Genomic DNA, 16,627 nt, shown 5'->3' with positions numbered 1-16,627 from the left:
CAAGCATGCATTTTAACTGAAAGCAAGTGTTCTTTTGTGAAATGAGTCTGGTCAATTACAGACAAATTAACTTCCAAAATTCCAAGCCATGTTTATTTGTGGTGGATAATGATGTTTCCTCTCCTTTGTTAGGTATCCCTTTGTTAAACTGGTTCCTCCAGGAGATCAAGTAACTCGTGTCCTAAAAAGGTAACAGGAGCCATTGCGTTTGCCTCAGAGACTCAGTTTCTGGTTCCTGTCCACACAGAGATGATAATTTCAAATGACACTGTGTATTTGCAACAAACAAATTTCACAATGGCTCAACACAGGCACTATTTATTTATTTACTCACTAATGGTAAGATTACTGGATTTTTCTGAGCTGATGTCTGTAGTTACAAAGTCACAGTTACTGTGGAATTAACAAAAAAACAACACTGGCAGTTTAAAGGCTGAGACTGCACTTGCCAATTAGGAGTCTATTAGCACTACGTTTTCAAGCTGTCTCAAGAAATTCATCTGTTTGCTGCAAGGAGAGCGAGAACACTGATAGAAGTTAACTCATTTAGATAATAAATACCTCTGAACAGATAGTTCCCCCCCCCCCCTTCACATTATCATACAGAGAAACAGTTTAAATAATTAGGTAATTGTCAAAACAAAGAATAATTAAAAGTGACAGCAATCTTCAATATATCACTTCTATTTGTAGATGTAAGTTACCAAGGCTAATTTATTTTTCAGAAGATGCATTCACCTCCTGCAACTCCAATAAAATTATCTAAGGTTATCAAAACCCTTTTTCTTCTCTCACATCCAAAATGATCTTAGAGAACCCTTCAACTGAGTAGTCTTGTAGGATACAAAACACACACCTCCAAAAAATCACACAGTGAGCTATTTGTTTACTAAGCATAAAGTAATGTCTTGAGAGGAAACACTGAGCACAGTCTGTTACCTACACTAGGATGATTCTAAACAGCTTGACAGGATGGGGAGAGTAACCACCAAGAAAAACATCTTTTGCTCTGACTCAGAACAGAGTAAAGAAAAAACTCCTCCCTAATTCCCAATAGGTCTCATTATTATTACAACAGATTAACAAAAATGCAGGCCAGTCTCATTAAATAAATTGAATATACACTAATATTTCTAATTGTATCCCAAATGAACCAGTTAATATCTATTAAGTATGCAGTCAATATTTAACTGGTCAGGATAGGAAGCACTATTTGAAGTGGGAAAAGTACAACAGCTTTGAGGTAGTTTCCTTATAACTCATAACTAGACAGTGACAATAATGGTGTTGCCACGGTATTTTCATTCTTTGTGGCAAACCAAATACCTCTAGAAAGATTTCATCTATTTAAAGTAACGGTCCACATAGAATACCCACTTCACCACTCTGATAGAACCCAAATATACATCAGTATTTCTAATACAATAAGCTGCAGAAATTGAATTGAAAGTTTCTCGTGTGAAGACCAATTCCAGCCTGAATCACTCAAAGTAGCACCATACAAGACACAAAACTGTATTTCAATTTACATCCTTTCTCAGAAGTTTGTGACCCAAGAGTGGAACCAAAATATGATCCTCTCCATTAACACAGTGATACAAACAGAAACGTTGGCTTGGGAGCTTCAAGTTGTGATATATGAGATGGAAGAACAACCTTAAACAAATTTAAACTTGCAGCTAACAAACCACTAACAGTGCAGTTTTAAATAACAAAAATATGTAAAAATGTTTTATGAAGGAAAAAGGCTCCCACAGCCGACCTTCCTGTCCTTTCCCCATCACCACCAGTGTTTGTGGTGCCATGAGCAGCTGTTTGTACAACACATGGCCAAATCAGTTATGAACCCTAAAACCTTGAGGGCTTTTTTGGCTTTATCAGCAAGAGAGCATAAGCAAATACTGAACCACACACCATCAGCACAAAGAAGGCAGAGACGGGGAATGGCCAGGTATAAAAATGAGACATTTTCTGTTGGTAGAAGAATAATCTTAGAGCTCTTCAACCTGCTTGTGAAATCACATGCTAAGGGTGTACCGTGAGCACTCAACTTGTACTTTGCCCCCAGCCACTTATTCTTGCCCAAACACCATTCCTTCCTTTATGCCAATACAAATACTTGTGTGACCATGGAGTTAATTATACCAGGGAACCAATCCAGTGGAGAACTAAATTGGCAAAAACAACTGGTTAGTCAGAGATTCTCTCATCAAGCAGAAGGTCTGCAAGTGCCAGCAAAAGGGAGAGAAGTGTGCAGGCTGTGGCAGACGGGAGGCTGTGAAACCTCTTTTACCATCAGCCTACGCTTACAATGACTGTGAAACTACAAACTCAGATTTCACAGCTTAGGTTATGTTTTCTTATTGGTGAAAGTGCTGATTGTGTTTGCGATTTCAGGGCAACTACAAAGGGAGTTGTGTCCAATGTCCTCCAATAACAGAGCTTTTTAAGGGTCCCTCTCCTCTCCCATCTCAACACTGCTTCCTCAAATGTGCAACACTCTTGAATGGCAAATGAGCTTAGGCAACTAACTCAAAACCAGATAATCTATAAAGTCCTTTTGGGAGAGAAAAAGCTTCCAGTTGGGTCTGTTCCTCTATCCAGTTCCTTGCACAGCAAACCAAACACCATCATTACACAGCACACAATGCAAGAATAAGTAATGAATACTCTTCCTAACTGTTACTGAAAAAATACTCAAGAGTACTCAGAGCACCACAGCCTACACAGCTTTCTGGAAAAAAAGGCACCAACTTGTAACAACTTCACATGACCTTACCTTAGCATACCTTAAAAAAAATAGTGAGTACACCCCAGTTAGAATCAGATGTTGTTTTGCAGAGAGGCAGAATAGAAGGACCATTTTGTCCTGGAGAATTATGCTCTTCTACACAACTGCTCTTTCTAAAGAGGCTACCAAGCATCCTTTAAGCTTTAGCTGTGTAACAGCTCTTCCTTCCAAATGGAACAGGTAAATAAAGCTCCTGCTCCAAACTGAAACACAACAGAGGCTGTCAATCCTTGTCTCTGACTGAATCCATATTTGACCCTTGTCACTAAGATCCAAAATACTTACAAGGAGCTGGAAAAAACCAAGTGCAAATCTGACTACTTCATTCACTTGCTACATTTGCTACTAATTCAGCTTTTCATTCACTTGTCCTACATTAGTTTTGCCTTATGAATACAAAATTCAGATAAGCATTTAAACAAAGTCTGTGAAACAGTCAACTTTCAACAAAATGGTGTGCTACTGTACATCTCTGTATCAGTAAACAAACTATAAAAGGGAACAGCTCTTCTAAAGGAGTTTCAATTCCCTGGCCCTCTTCTTTAAATACTGTCTCAATTTAAGTCCAGAGCACACAGTGATAATTTGGAAGCTGAAGTTCCTCATCAAGCACATGCCTGCAAAGTATTTGAAACATACTTGAAGCAACAGGTCAACAAGTCAGTCACACTCTGCATGTTGGAGATGAGTTCAAATTGGAAGTCTTGTATTATGACTTTGGACAAGGTGTACCCAAACTTCAGAATAAATCAGTGAGAGAAATTCCAAATACTCCAAAATGAAACACACAACTCTCAATCATGACATTTTTGTGTTCTTAACCTACCATGCTGTGAAGCAATGCTTCGCTCATTCTCCAATGGCGCGTCTTTGTTTTCAGAGAAAATTATCATTTTAATATAAACACAGAAATTAGTTTAACACTTGATATAAAAGAATCATATCAGCATTTCAAGATTGTATTTAAGGACAACTGCAACAGCTTAGCACACTGAAATAGCAAAGTCTGAGGAGGGAAAGCAGTACTGTGTCCAACATCTGCCCAATGCTTTGGAAGTAATTATACCTTGTATATGAAATAATTATGCAAATCAACTAATATTTTGTAATACACTAACTGGCAACACAACCAAGAGGAACTAGCATAGAACTGAGTTAAGCACCTTGATCCTTTTGACCACAGCTGCACACAGTGATGTACGTAAGGCTCTTATCTTTGACCAGCTTCATGCACTCCCCAAGCAGAATCCCAGTCCTGTTTGGCAAGGACACGCAAAGCTCTGCTTTAGCAACATTTCCAGAGCACAGAAGTTGTCACACATACATCACTTAGATTCCCTGAAAATACATAAAGCCAACACCTTAGCTAGCCTTACACAACATAATACAGACTATTGTCAGCTACCACAGAGTGTAAAATGGCAATAACACATTTGAAAGAGCACTAACAAAAGCACCACTTGGTGTGTGCTGATGAAACCCGTGTGCTTGGCCACAACTACCTTATCCCAACTCTTAATAAATCCATCAGCTTGTCATATTTGCCTATTTGATGGATTACTCCACCAGCTGAATATTCAAACAAGAGAACACGGTATCTCTGTACATGTACAGAGCATAATACTTTCACAGATGCTTATCTCCCATACTCAATTACACGGCCCAAAGACTAGAAGCCTTTTTATTCCTTATTAATACCAGCGACTTTCTGGAAGTTTTGTAAGGGAAGGAGAAAAGTCCTAAGAAGTAACTTGCTGTTACAAGTGCTTGGCAGACACAGCCACACCTGGCTGCAGCACCAAATGCTACGCTCAAATCCAGTCTTCCTTTGTATTGCCAAGACTTTCTTCCCTCAGCTCTCTGGAAACCAGGCAGAGGACAAGCCCTTACAGGGCTGAAGATAATCATCATCATCATCTTGCTTGTAATAATAATACAAAATGCTGTTCTTAAAGCAGTTATCAGCAGGACACCTCTTTAGCAGCAATAGGAGGATAACTCATGCAGTGAGGGTTAACTGTCCCTTACATAAAACTATGGAAGTGTTCACTGCCCTGAAGATCTCGCTTACGCAAACCAAAATAAATCTTAAATATAGAGAAAACTAAATGATCTTTACAGGAGATTCAGATAGCAACGGACAAATGTTAGACAGTCATTTACCCTTTTGCTGGATATATGATGGATCATTTACAACAATACTTGCTATTACTGAACCAGCAACCAGCATTTCATTAAAGAGCTTAGTAGTCTGGGTGGATAAATCCATGAACCACAAGAAAATCACCCATAAATAAGAACAATTACAGGCACATTAGAAAGAGGAGGCAGTTAGGCTGGAGGACTGAAAACCCCCAGCTAAGGATACATGGGGATCCTGCCTACATGCTGGGCAAAAATGAGCATTCTACAGGCAACAAGCAACCAGAAGTCAACTGTAAGGTCTGTAATTGTAGGGTAAATGACTGGTGTGCATTTATCACATTAGTATCTTGCAGACAGAGCATGAGGTAGCAGACAACAAGATGAGACTGGAAGTCAACAAATTCAGAATTTTAACTGTTACCAGCATAATGTGACTTGGTTTACTTGACAGAATTATCTTACTGGCTTCCCTCATCTGTGACCTGGGAGTGAAGTGCAAGGTCTCATTACATGCTTTAGGCTACAACAGCGGAAATTGCAACGACAATCAAAGCAGTAATTCACTCTATTTTACCAATAATTTACCCTCCTCTTTACAGATTGTACATTTAGAAGCACTAAAGAAAACATGCTGTTTTTCAACCAGAAGAACTTCTCCCCTGCCTAGTTCTATTGGAGCTCAGGACAACAGCACCTTTAATCCTTCCTTTTCCACAAACACTAAAAAATCCTTTCTCTTTGCATAGATGTAGCATCAGGATAGATAAGAGAGGACCCAAGTGCCTACCTCTGAAATAAATTTTAAGGTGTTATAATGCTTCCCTATTACAATCAATTCTAAACAAGACTATTTGCTCTCCATTTAAAAAGAAATTAAACTATTACATACTGGGGCAATTCATCAAACTTGTGAAGCGTATGGAAACAGCTCTGTAACGCTTCACCTCCCACTCTACAACATAAGGGAGTGCAAGCACATTCCTGCTGGGCCACCAGAAAGGTGTGGCTAAGAGCAGTACCAGCAAAGCAGTTAGGGCACAGTTAGGTGAACAAAACTGAACCGGAAGGAGGGTGGACCAAACAGGAGCATGGCAACTGTCATATTCCTATTACTGGCAAGAAACTCACAGGCACTTCTCTCCTTTAATTTTTAAGTAAAAGTCAGTGACAACTACCTCACTCCCCTTAACTAATGCAAATGAACATCTGGGTAATACTGTCCTAACTACACTCAGACCTGTCACCTTCACCCCTTTTTTCATGAGACTGTTTCTTATCCTTTGATATATGGAAAGGTGCTTAAAAGGAGCTCTCTCACATTAAGGTCATGCATGCAGAAGATCACAAAAGCTAAGAATGGCAATGGAATTTTAAAGAAAGTGGCTGTAAAGTCTCACCACACTGTTACACAGGGAGCAATCTGATCTCAATGGGTCCAAAGGTCTTCCAGCCTGCTTACTGCATGCCCTACATGTCTGTGACAGAAACTAGACAGCAAAAATGTTAACATGACATATTAAGAGAGAAGTTATTGCAATGAAGAGTCCAATGAGCTACCTATACACACACAAACACTGTGTTCTGCTCTAAGCTGAACCCCCTCCTGCAGGTTAACAACATGCAGGAACCTTTCAGTAAAATATGAATCAACAGTTTCTGCTTCAAGAAGAGGAAATTCAACAAAACTAAAGAGAGATGATGGCCTGGCTTTTGAACTTGGCCACTAGCCCAAGCTGATACCTTCAAGCTTCTGCCAAGTTAAAACCTGTTTTAACAGGGTTTCTTAATATTCCTTGGGTTGTTTTTTTTTTAAAGCCATGGGGTTTCCTTTGTAGAGCTCTCCTAGAAATCTCACAGGGAACACTAAAGCACAACATGTACTTGTCCAATAAAACTTAAAAGTGAAGTTACCAAGTTGCGTAACACTGTATTTCCACAGCCAGGACTCCTGAACTCACTCTCAGTGACCACAACACCTTTTGCCAGTTCTGTTATCATACACCGAGGAAAAACTTGGTTAAGGCCCTTGGTGATTTGATTATCAAAGTACTGATATGCCTATACAAATAAAAATATGACTTTTCTTGTACAAGCTGCTTCTACATAGTACCAGACAGCCTCCAGATCCTTAGTCTCCTGCAGCTCACATGCAGTAAATGCAACACTTGGCCTCAAGTTTCATCACAACTACAGGATTGTTTCAGAGCAGGCATGGGGTAACCTGAACCCTCTGCCATGAGGGCCACAATATCTGGGACTGCTCTCACCAGAGCATCCAGAGACAAAGCTGCAAATCCCATGCTGCAGCAGAGCAGTGGGAGAGCAGGAGACCAGAATCCTTCCCACCTGTCAAATGTTCCTGCAGCTCACACTCCCACCAGCCAGCTCGAGTATGTGACATGTGCCTCTGTGCTCCCTCACAGGAACTGGCCACCTCCTGCCTGGAATGCTGAGGCAACAGAGTTACACTGCAGCCCTCACCTAAGCCTATGACAAAAGAGAATGGAACAAGAAATCTCTGACACTGCCTCAGGAGTGACTCAGAACTGCCACCTGACTCACCAACTTTGCACCAAGCACCACTCTGGCCCTGAGCCATCAGAAACCTCTGCCATTTAAACAGTTCACCGTCCTGGAGCCAATGAGCTCAGCACAGAGGGCTGCATTTATTTTTTGTTTAGTTTACTTTTAGTTACTTTATTTGTTGTTTAGTTTACTTTCCAATTCAGTTTTGAATTACTGGGGGAAAAGAACCCATACAAGTGAACACTGAAAAAAGTGAAAAGCTGCCTTCTTAAGTTAACTTAATCACATAATAATGTGAAACAGAATTTACTCCAGAAGAAATAAGAATACGTAGACCTGAATCTTTTAAACTACAAACTAACCAGAAATTCAACAGAAATTCAATATAATTTCACACATTTGAAGACCTCTTGAACACACTGCAGCACCCATTAAGAAATTGCAGGGTGGAGGAATTTTGACAGTTATTTTGAAATTGCAAGAATAAACCTTATGACAAGCAGATTTTACTAGGTACAGACAGGTTTTATTAATTATTTGATTTAAACTGCAACCTTATTCCCAATGCCCAGACAGAAACAAGGTATTCCTGTTCAGTCAAAACTAATCAAGGTACTTAATATTTAAGTGAGGGGAGTTGCACTGGCATTGAAAAGCAATGAAGTTAACAAAAGGCAGAACAAGACATGTAACAAAAAGTATTCCATCCCATCCCGGAACAATAACTTTAATACTCTACCACACAGTCTTCCTCCTAAACTTCAAATACAATAGGATTATCACTCAGTATCTAAAATAACTGTCTCATGCACCACAGGCTGCAGATCCATAGGCTGGAGTTACCAGAAAATGCTACCATAAAAATAAGAGGTGATTGTGGTGTGAAGAGAATTACAAAGTAGAATTTACCTGATGAACTTCATTGCTCAATTTCAAGCACACTGAAGAAATATAGAGACCAAATACTTCAAAAATACTAAAGACAAATTTGAATTTCTTATATGCATTTTGCAGTTACTAACTTATTTTTTGGTTCTAAGACTTTGATGAATGTTAACAGGTTACCATTTTTACCTGGGTTTTTGCAATTAAAGTAGCCCATGGCTATTTATTGTTGCTTACTGAAGCTTCACACACCAAAATATGTGAGAATTGTGTAAGAAAAGTACTCCATGTTGAAATAGCTGACCTAACCACACTCTCAGCCATTGAAACATAAATAAGGATAAAAAAAATAAACCCCAGATGAGTAAACTGAAACTCTAAGATAAGTATCAGCTGAATATGGAGTCAAGATGTAGAGCTCAAAACCACTATCAAAGCTATCAAAGTTTGAACTAGGAAAATTTTAAGCATTTTGCATATTTTCAAAATCCTCATAGAATCATATCCCTTTTTTATGGAAAGAAATGCAGTTTCTTGTGAAACTTCAGTATGCTGCTGCTGCAGCATCAGCTGTTATTTATGAGGCAGATTATATCATTTAGCTTCCTCTGCAGAGAATTTTTTAAGTCATGGCCTTAAGACAGAAGACATTATGACAAATCTGCACCACACACAATGGGACTATTGATCCTGATGCCTCTAAATACTCTTTACTCTGCAGGCTCCACTTTCCTCCTGCCCCTCCCTCCCCATTTTCTTTTTTTATAAACAATCTGCTTTATTTGGATAATGTTATTCCCAGAAAACTGAAGTTTATTCAAAAAACATTTTTTATTTTGAGATGTTCACTTCTTACACCTGTTCTGGAAATAGAATGTCTTTTCCAATTCAGATTTTGATGTACTGTTTGACTTAATACCTTATATCCTCAGAAGTAAACATGTTAAAAACAGTGACAGTATTATAGTGCTACAGTGATCATTAATCCTACACATAAAAAAGCACAGAAGTAAAACTTAGAAAAACTTGATTGCCCTGAAAGGTCCTGGAACTCAAGTCAGGCCTATTTGGGTTGTACTCCTAAATACCTCATTTGTCACATTATTAAAACTACTTTAAGCCAGGGTTGACTTTGTATACAAGAAGCTGTAAAAAGTAAACAACTGCCTCAGGACAAGACTTATTCACAGTGGTTTTTGAATGTCATCCAAGTCTTGGCCTAGAAAAGTCTGAGTCTAGCACACAGCACCATGAGCAAAATAGTTGATTATCATGAATAAGCTGACATTTCTCTTCAGTTTGCCATCTTTAGGCCTATACATCACACAGGCCACTTTAAAAACTGTTTGTAGAAACAAAAATTAAAAAGAAGTTTAAAACAGAACCTCAGTTTTGAAAGACTTTTGACTTGAAAGGCCAGGTACAACTGTTTGTCACTCATATCATCTGGTATATACCAATCTACAGACCTCCATCCAGTTTTTCCTCTTAGCATTCCACAATTCATAGAACCACAGAATGGTTTGGATTGGAAACTAACTTTAGGGATCATCTAGACCAACCCCCTGCCATGAGCAGGGACATCTTCAACCTGATCACAGAACTGCTTGGGTTGGAAAGGAGCTCTGGAGATCATCCAGTCCAACCCCCTGCTAAAGCTGGTACACCTGGAGCAGGTTGCACAGGATCACACCCAGCCAGGTTCTGAATATCTCCAGAGAATGAGACCCCACAACCTCTCTGGACAGCCTGTTCCAGTTTGTGTCCACTGCCCCTTGGCCCCTTGTCCCGTCGCTGGGCACCACTGAAATGAGTGATGGAGAAGTGCTCCAAGTTTTTCCCTAAAGATTTATTATTTGAGGAGGCAAAACAACCTTTGCTAAGTTCTCCATGATATCAAATTTTTCTCATGCCAAAACTGAAGGAGTGGCTGACACATGTAATAATAACGTCATGCTCTCCATCGCCAACACAGCGATCTCAATAACCAAGTCCACAGACAAGTTTTCAGTGGGAGGAGGCTTTATTCAAGGAAACAAACTTGTAAATATCAGAGCTATTTAAATGTGTAAGGGGTGCAAAAGAGCATTTCAGTTCTCTACCATGCTCCACCTCTGAACGGCCCGGGGTGGCGAGTCAATGGCAACTGCAGGCAAAGCTGTCCTTAGGAAGGAGGGAAACACTTTAGAGAGCATGTGGTGACTTTGGCAGCTCTCTGAAAACGTGCAGGTGGTTCTTTACTCCCCTCCTGCTTTGAGAGACTTGTCTGTTCCCCCCTCAGGGGCCTAAGGGCCATGCTGGGAGCCAATCCAGCACAGACAGATTCCAAGGGCTCATACACCAAAACGGGCAAGCACAGCCCGGGACATTGGCAAAGGAGGGGGCACCCAAAGCAGAAGAGCTGATCACCAAAAGCTGGAAGGGCCCAGATGCGCCCGAGAGGAACGGGAAAGCAGCCAGCCATAATGGAAAGGCCACAGACTACCTGAAAAGCAACCCCTGCCTGCCTGCAGCCCCGGAGGGGCCACAAAGCCACGCCGGGAGGACGCTCAGGGGCCACCCCGGGCAGTCACCGGGGGACAGGGACGGAGGCAGGGAGGGACAACGGGGCCGGGGTCAGCCGGGCACAGAGGGGGTGTGAGGCCGCCACCTCAGCAGGGGAGGGGCCGCGGCCATGTTGGGGGGGGCGGGGGGAGCGCGGGCCCGGCTGAGGGGCCACGGCTGAGCCGCCCCCGGCCCCCTGCGCGCGCCCCGCCGTACTCACGCCTTGTCCACCAGCTCCCGCACTTTCCACATGTTCAGCATGGCGCCGACCGCCCGGAGACCCGCCCGGCCCCGCTCCCTCCGCCGCCGGCCCCAGGAGGCCCCGCTCGCCGCGCTCCGGCCGCCGCCGCCTCCGCCGAGCCAGGGACGCGGCGCGGCTCCCGGAAATGAAGAGTCCGGCAACCGTGCGGGCTGCTGGGAGATGGAGTTCCGGGAAGCGGGGCGGGCACGGAGCCTGCGGGGCGCCGCGGGAGCTGCCGGGAGTCGTAGTTCGCGGCGGCTGCCGGGAGCGGGCCTGAGGGGCGGGAGGCGGGACGGGACGGGATGAAGTTGAAGGGAGCGGGATGGGGCTGTCCTGGCTGTGTCCTGAGGGCTTCACGGCGATCGCACACGGCGGGGGCACCGAGGACTTGTGCCCGTCTGGGGGGGCAGGTACAGCCCGGCTCAAACCCGCCCTCACGCCCTCCCTCACGCCTGTGCAGCATCCAGCCTTGACCCACAGCCTGGCGAGGCACAGGAGGGACAAAGGCTGTGAAATAGCTGGTTGAAATCAAAACACTGGCGTAGAACTCATGTCGGACCAGAATGTGGTTTTACACTCCGCTTTTAGTGCGAGGAACTCGTTTAAGAGCGGCATTCTCTCCTATGGCCGTCCATCTGCTGGTCGGGTACGGTGTGGAGTGAATTGCCGCTGGAATTCCCGGATCCCCAAGACCCAGATTTCGGAAAGAAGTGGCTCTCTGGAAAGCAGATGGAAAGGTGCAGCATGTGGGCTGCCCCACCATCCACCGAGGCACTGCACAGGCAGGAACCTTGTCTGCACTTCTTGAGAAAGACCAAGTTGATTGACAAAACCCAGGGAGCAATCATCTACATTAAAGCTGCCTTAGGACAATATTGACTGGTTTTTAACACTCTTACCAACAGACAAGACCATCTTCAAATATCGTCAGTGCAGGTGTTGAGCAGGAATCACAGTTACAATGAAAACAGTGAAGTCATCAAAGTGATTTTATAATCAGGATTGTCAGACAGTTTCATTACATACATTTATTTTCTTACAAATTGTATTTAATGTGAGTTTTAAATGACCCGGTTTCATTCTTGATGTATGTTTCTTGTTTGTGTTGTAAATAAATATGTTTTGCCAAAAGACAATATACATCTGCAAACTTTTATCCAAAGACAAATGCAAAATATTTTCATTTTAGTTATTCCGTCAGAGCCAGCAAAAAAAGGCATGAGAAAGACCAGTTGCAATGGCATTTGCTGCTCAAATAAGTCACTTCTTTTAAAAGTTAGTGGTTCTCTGAACTTGTCAGGAAAGCTAAACAGCTGAACACCTGGCCACTTTCTGACATCCCATTGTATCATTTCACACAGATACTTTAATGGCTTCTGCCCCCTAAACATCTCCACGAGATCTATTTGAATGCAAGAACTTCCTGAACAGATCATCAAATGCAGCATCCTCTTCCCAACAACAGTGTTAGATGTTCATGAATGTAAGAGCTGGTGGAAGCAGATGGATCAGTCCTCAGATATATCTTTCAATTTTTCAGTGCTCTATGGCTTAGGGACTCAGTTCTGGAGTACTCATGCTAAAACTTTCCCTTTAGGAGCACTGGATGGACCTTTGTTTTATGAATGTAGCTGATTGCTTTTTGAGCCTTTTTAGATGAACTTACACTACACCTCCTGGCAATGAATTCAGTGTTCTAACCGTCACGTGGCAAAATGGTCCCTTTTGTGTGTTTTAAATTGTCTGCTTCATAGCATTACCGGTTCAAGTAGTATGAGAATTAGTACATAACAATTCCCTAGTGCTCCTTTCCTTGTCAGTTGCAAATTTAGAAATCTGTAGATTTCTTACTACACTGTTTCTTACTGCCTAAGACTTGCTATATTCTTTATTTCTGCAGAGGACGCTGACCAGCCTAGTGATGGTTTATGGCTTTTTTCTCAGTTCCCTTCATAAGAGTTCTTAACAGACTTTTCATTTTTGGATGCTACTGAACCCTGAGATTATATTTTAATCTGCAGCACAATATCTATGGTGACTCTTTGGTGTGTAACTGAACTCAGCACCAGTTTTGGTGCCCCCCACAAACGTGAGGCACGTGGCCATGGTGGACTGGGAGGAGGGAGATCCTTAATTTCATGTTGCAATACCTGGCAAAGCAAGCTGAGAGAGGACTCTTGCTATTCAATATCAGCCTTTTGGTTTTTTTCTGTGAATACATTGACATTTGTCTTCAGGAGCAGATGATGTTTGTAACCTCTGTTTAAGAAAGTAATAACATAAAGTATAATAATTGGAGCTTGCAGAAACACACCTTTTCTGATTGGCTGGAAATATTTTTATTTGTAAGTGTGGCTTCAGTCCATATTGGATCAGCATCAAATTTCTAAATACATTTCTGACGAGCTGCAAATTCCCCAGATTCTGCTGTGGTGCAATGAAATTGATGTTCTTGTTAGAGCTGGTTTGCTTGAGCAGCTGCAGAGTTCTGAGTGCTGGGACAGAGCTGCCAGCTCATGGGGGGCTACCAGAGGCAGATTCCAGGGTCCAGACTCAGTCACGCCTCAAGGTGCACATATCCCCAAAATCAAATGCACCCATTCCTCACTATTTTCCCATCAGGGATAACATTTGAACTGAAACAGTTAAGGGTCAATAAGCCATCAGGATTTGGCTGATTTGTTTGTTTTATAGAAATTGTTGTTTCCACATGAAAAAAATGACAACCCATTGTAATTGCACACTTCAGAAAAAAAAGAGAATTGTAAAGAGTATTTTAGGTGCAGGCATAGGAGAACAACAATATATGTAGAAGAAAGAAAGGCTGAAGCAGGGATTTAAAAGATGAAGGTGAGTATCTTCTAAGCACTGCTTGCTGTGTCTGGATGCAGTAATGGGGCAAGGAGAGATGACTGGCATTTATTGTCAATTTTAAGGTATAGTAAAAAGCAGGTCTTTATGTGACATTGAATGCAACATGACTGACAGTAATTTTGCCATCCCCATTCTGTCAGCTGCTGATAAAGTGCATGAGCATATGTATAATTTCTGAATGATGTGAAGACACTTTCTGGTTCATAAGTAATTCCTTTAAAAAAAAAGATCTGATCGGTGAAGGGAGAGGATAATGCAGTTTCAAAGCAATGCAATATTCAGCATAACAGGTAGTAGTTGTAACATATATCATGTAGAGGAACTGTATTTTATTATAATTTGAGCCATCAATTACAGGAGAAGCAGTTAGAGAAATTGAACTAATTTGAGCACTGCAATAGAGTTTGCACCTGGCTATTCCAGAAGTTAATATGGGCCATTTGGTGCACAAAAAGTCTTGCACATTCCAACTGCCTGGAGAGCAATATTGTTGTTAATATCAACCATATTAATGCACAGTAGAGACATGTCCAAGTCAGTGATTAATTCACAATTAAAATGCAAGGGGGAAAAGAGGAATGTCAAGGAAAACCACATCGTGGCAGGGTAGGGAGGCGATGGCACAGGCTGAGAAAAACTTTTCATTTAAAGCAGTATTTGTTTCCATGATTTCATAAAGCTCCACTTTTTACCCACTTACACAGCTGAAATCTGAATTTCATAAAGTTTGTTTGTTCTAAGGATTAGTCAGTAGGGCAGAAGCAACAGTGGACTAATGTTCCCTGTCTGTAGGCTGGTTACCATCCAGGCTTTTCTGAAAAATTGCAGCTTTTCTGAGTCCAAAGTCTGTAACACATCCCGTACACACAAATGTATCATATTCCAACCAGAGGGTCCCTAGTTGGGCTGTTTCAGAACCTGTCTTCCTGCTCTGCCACGGAATGGTTTTGCCTCTGGCAAAATCCTCCAGTCCCTTCCACGGATGGAGAACTGCTTGTGAAGCTTCCATCACCCCTCACCTGAGCCCATATCCCACACTCATTTCAGGAGAGAATCTGGAGGGGCAGGCAGTAACAGGGAATATTGGCCGGGAATATCCCCTGTGGAAGATGTGGGGGAAGTGAAAAGAAGACTGTGAGTGTTGCTCCCATGTTATCCCTCCTCACACTGCCCTGCCGAGATGATACACCCATTTACTAACAGCCTTTGCATGGCCAGGACCTGTCTGACTCACTATAAAGAACGTAGGTAGCAAACTTCAAAGTTTTTTAAGAAGTGAATGTGATTCTATTTTAAGCTTTAGAGCCAGGACTACAACTGCCCGTGTTATGCATGTGGAAGACTGGGAGTGCCAGGCAGAGGTGATGATTTATCTCAGGAACTGGGAGGACAACCCTGCCCTTCGGACAGCTTCTTCTGCCAGCAGAACATGGGCCGAAGTCCCTGCAGGGAGGCTGTGCTGAATGTTAACATCAGGCTGCATCCAGCCCAGTGCTGCTTTTTTTCCTAGCCTGAAGAAGTGAAGGTTGGTTCCATACTGTGGATTTTCACTCTGTCTCCTCACAATCTTTTGAAACGGCTGAACTAGTTCACTTAGATGATGCAGAGGTGGTTTGCTCTCAAAGTGAATTACAAATTTATGCAGGATTCTTACGAGTTGCCTCAAAATAAATGACTGAATAGGAGAGACTTTATTGTTACTGCTCCTGAAAAGATGTGCTTAGCCTTTAATGAAAAGCATTTAAGGTCAAGGTTCTTAGGGTTCTCCATTGTCCAGTAAGCAGTAAATTCTGGCTTTTCCTGTGCCTGGGGCATTCACAGCATTGCTTTTTTGTTGTGGATTCCCTGATGTCTAGAAAGGGGTGAATTCCCGCTGCCAAAATATTACCATTTAATTATCAAACCAATCAACTGTGAGACAAATGTCCCCAGGGAAGCAATCTTCATTAGTTCCAATTTTTACAGAGCTACTTGGGGTTTTTTTGGTTTCTCATTTTCTCCCACATTAGTAACTGGCAGTGTGTGCATATCTCCAAATTAGGATGGAAACGTGGGGTTTAGGGATTGCCAATTAATGGATAATATTAGATGTTCTGAGCTTTCCTTCAGGCTGATGATGTGATCTGATCTGACACTGTTCTTGGGGAGGCTTTGGAGATACAGTTTTTAAACTGTTACCACTGTTAGAAGTTTAAAATACAGGGAAACCCCGTGTGAATTACGTCCTGATGTCACAGCTATCTCTGTCATGCCCTTAGACACCTCCTTTAAGTGGATATGGTACTTTCCATGGGAAATTTAGGAGGTTGTGTGAGAGAACTGATCCTCAGTAGAATTCTCTCATATGAACTGCACATGATCTTTATTCTTCTCCCAGAAATTCATGTCCAGATTCCTCAGTCTTTTGTTACAGCTCCAGTATATTCCAAGACTCTAGAGCCTGGATTGTTGCTGATTGCTGTTATGCAGCTGTTCCAGTAAGTTCTTTTGTCCACTGACAACAATTCACCTCTCTGGCATGTAAACTATACGTGAGGAGGAGAAAAGGACAGGTCACTGTCTGCTTTTTGTAACAGTCAGCTGCTGACAGATTTGTCTTGGTTAACAGTCTGGGTTTCAAG

The 16,627-nt window shown here is 42.1% G+C and overlaps 1 protein-coding gene across 2 annotated transcripts in view; it reads right to left on the bottom strand.

The window, feature by feature from the left end:
* Positions 1 to 11,248, bottom strand: part of CLINT1 (clathrin interactor 1) — a 47,730-nt gene extending 36,482 nt beyond the window's left edge. Inside the window, exon 1 of one of the 2 annotated variants that reach the window (XM_069028661.1) lies at positions 11,112 to 11,248. In XM_069028661.1, coding sequence (XP_068884762.1) covers positions 11,112 to 11,152 — 41 coding nt within the window. In that variant the 5' untranslated portion in view covers positions 11,153 to 11,248. The remainder of the gene's footprint in view (positions 1 to 11,111) is intronic. The other variant, XM_069028660.1, reaches the window with a different exon arrangement.
* Positions 11,249 to 16,627: the final 5,379 nt, after the last annotated feature.

Source organism: Aphelocoma coerulescens, chromosome 13, assembly GCF_041296385.1.
Source record: "Aphelocoma coerulescens isolate FSJ_1873_10779 chromosome 13, UR_Acoe_1.0, whole genome shotgun sequence".
NCBI lineage: Eukaryota > Metazoa > Chordata > Aves > Passeriformes > Corvidae > Aphelocoma > Aphelocoma coerulescens.
The sequence above is the reverse complement of the archived record's forward strand: the minus strand, read 5'-3'. Positions and strand labels throughout refer to the sequence as shown.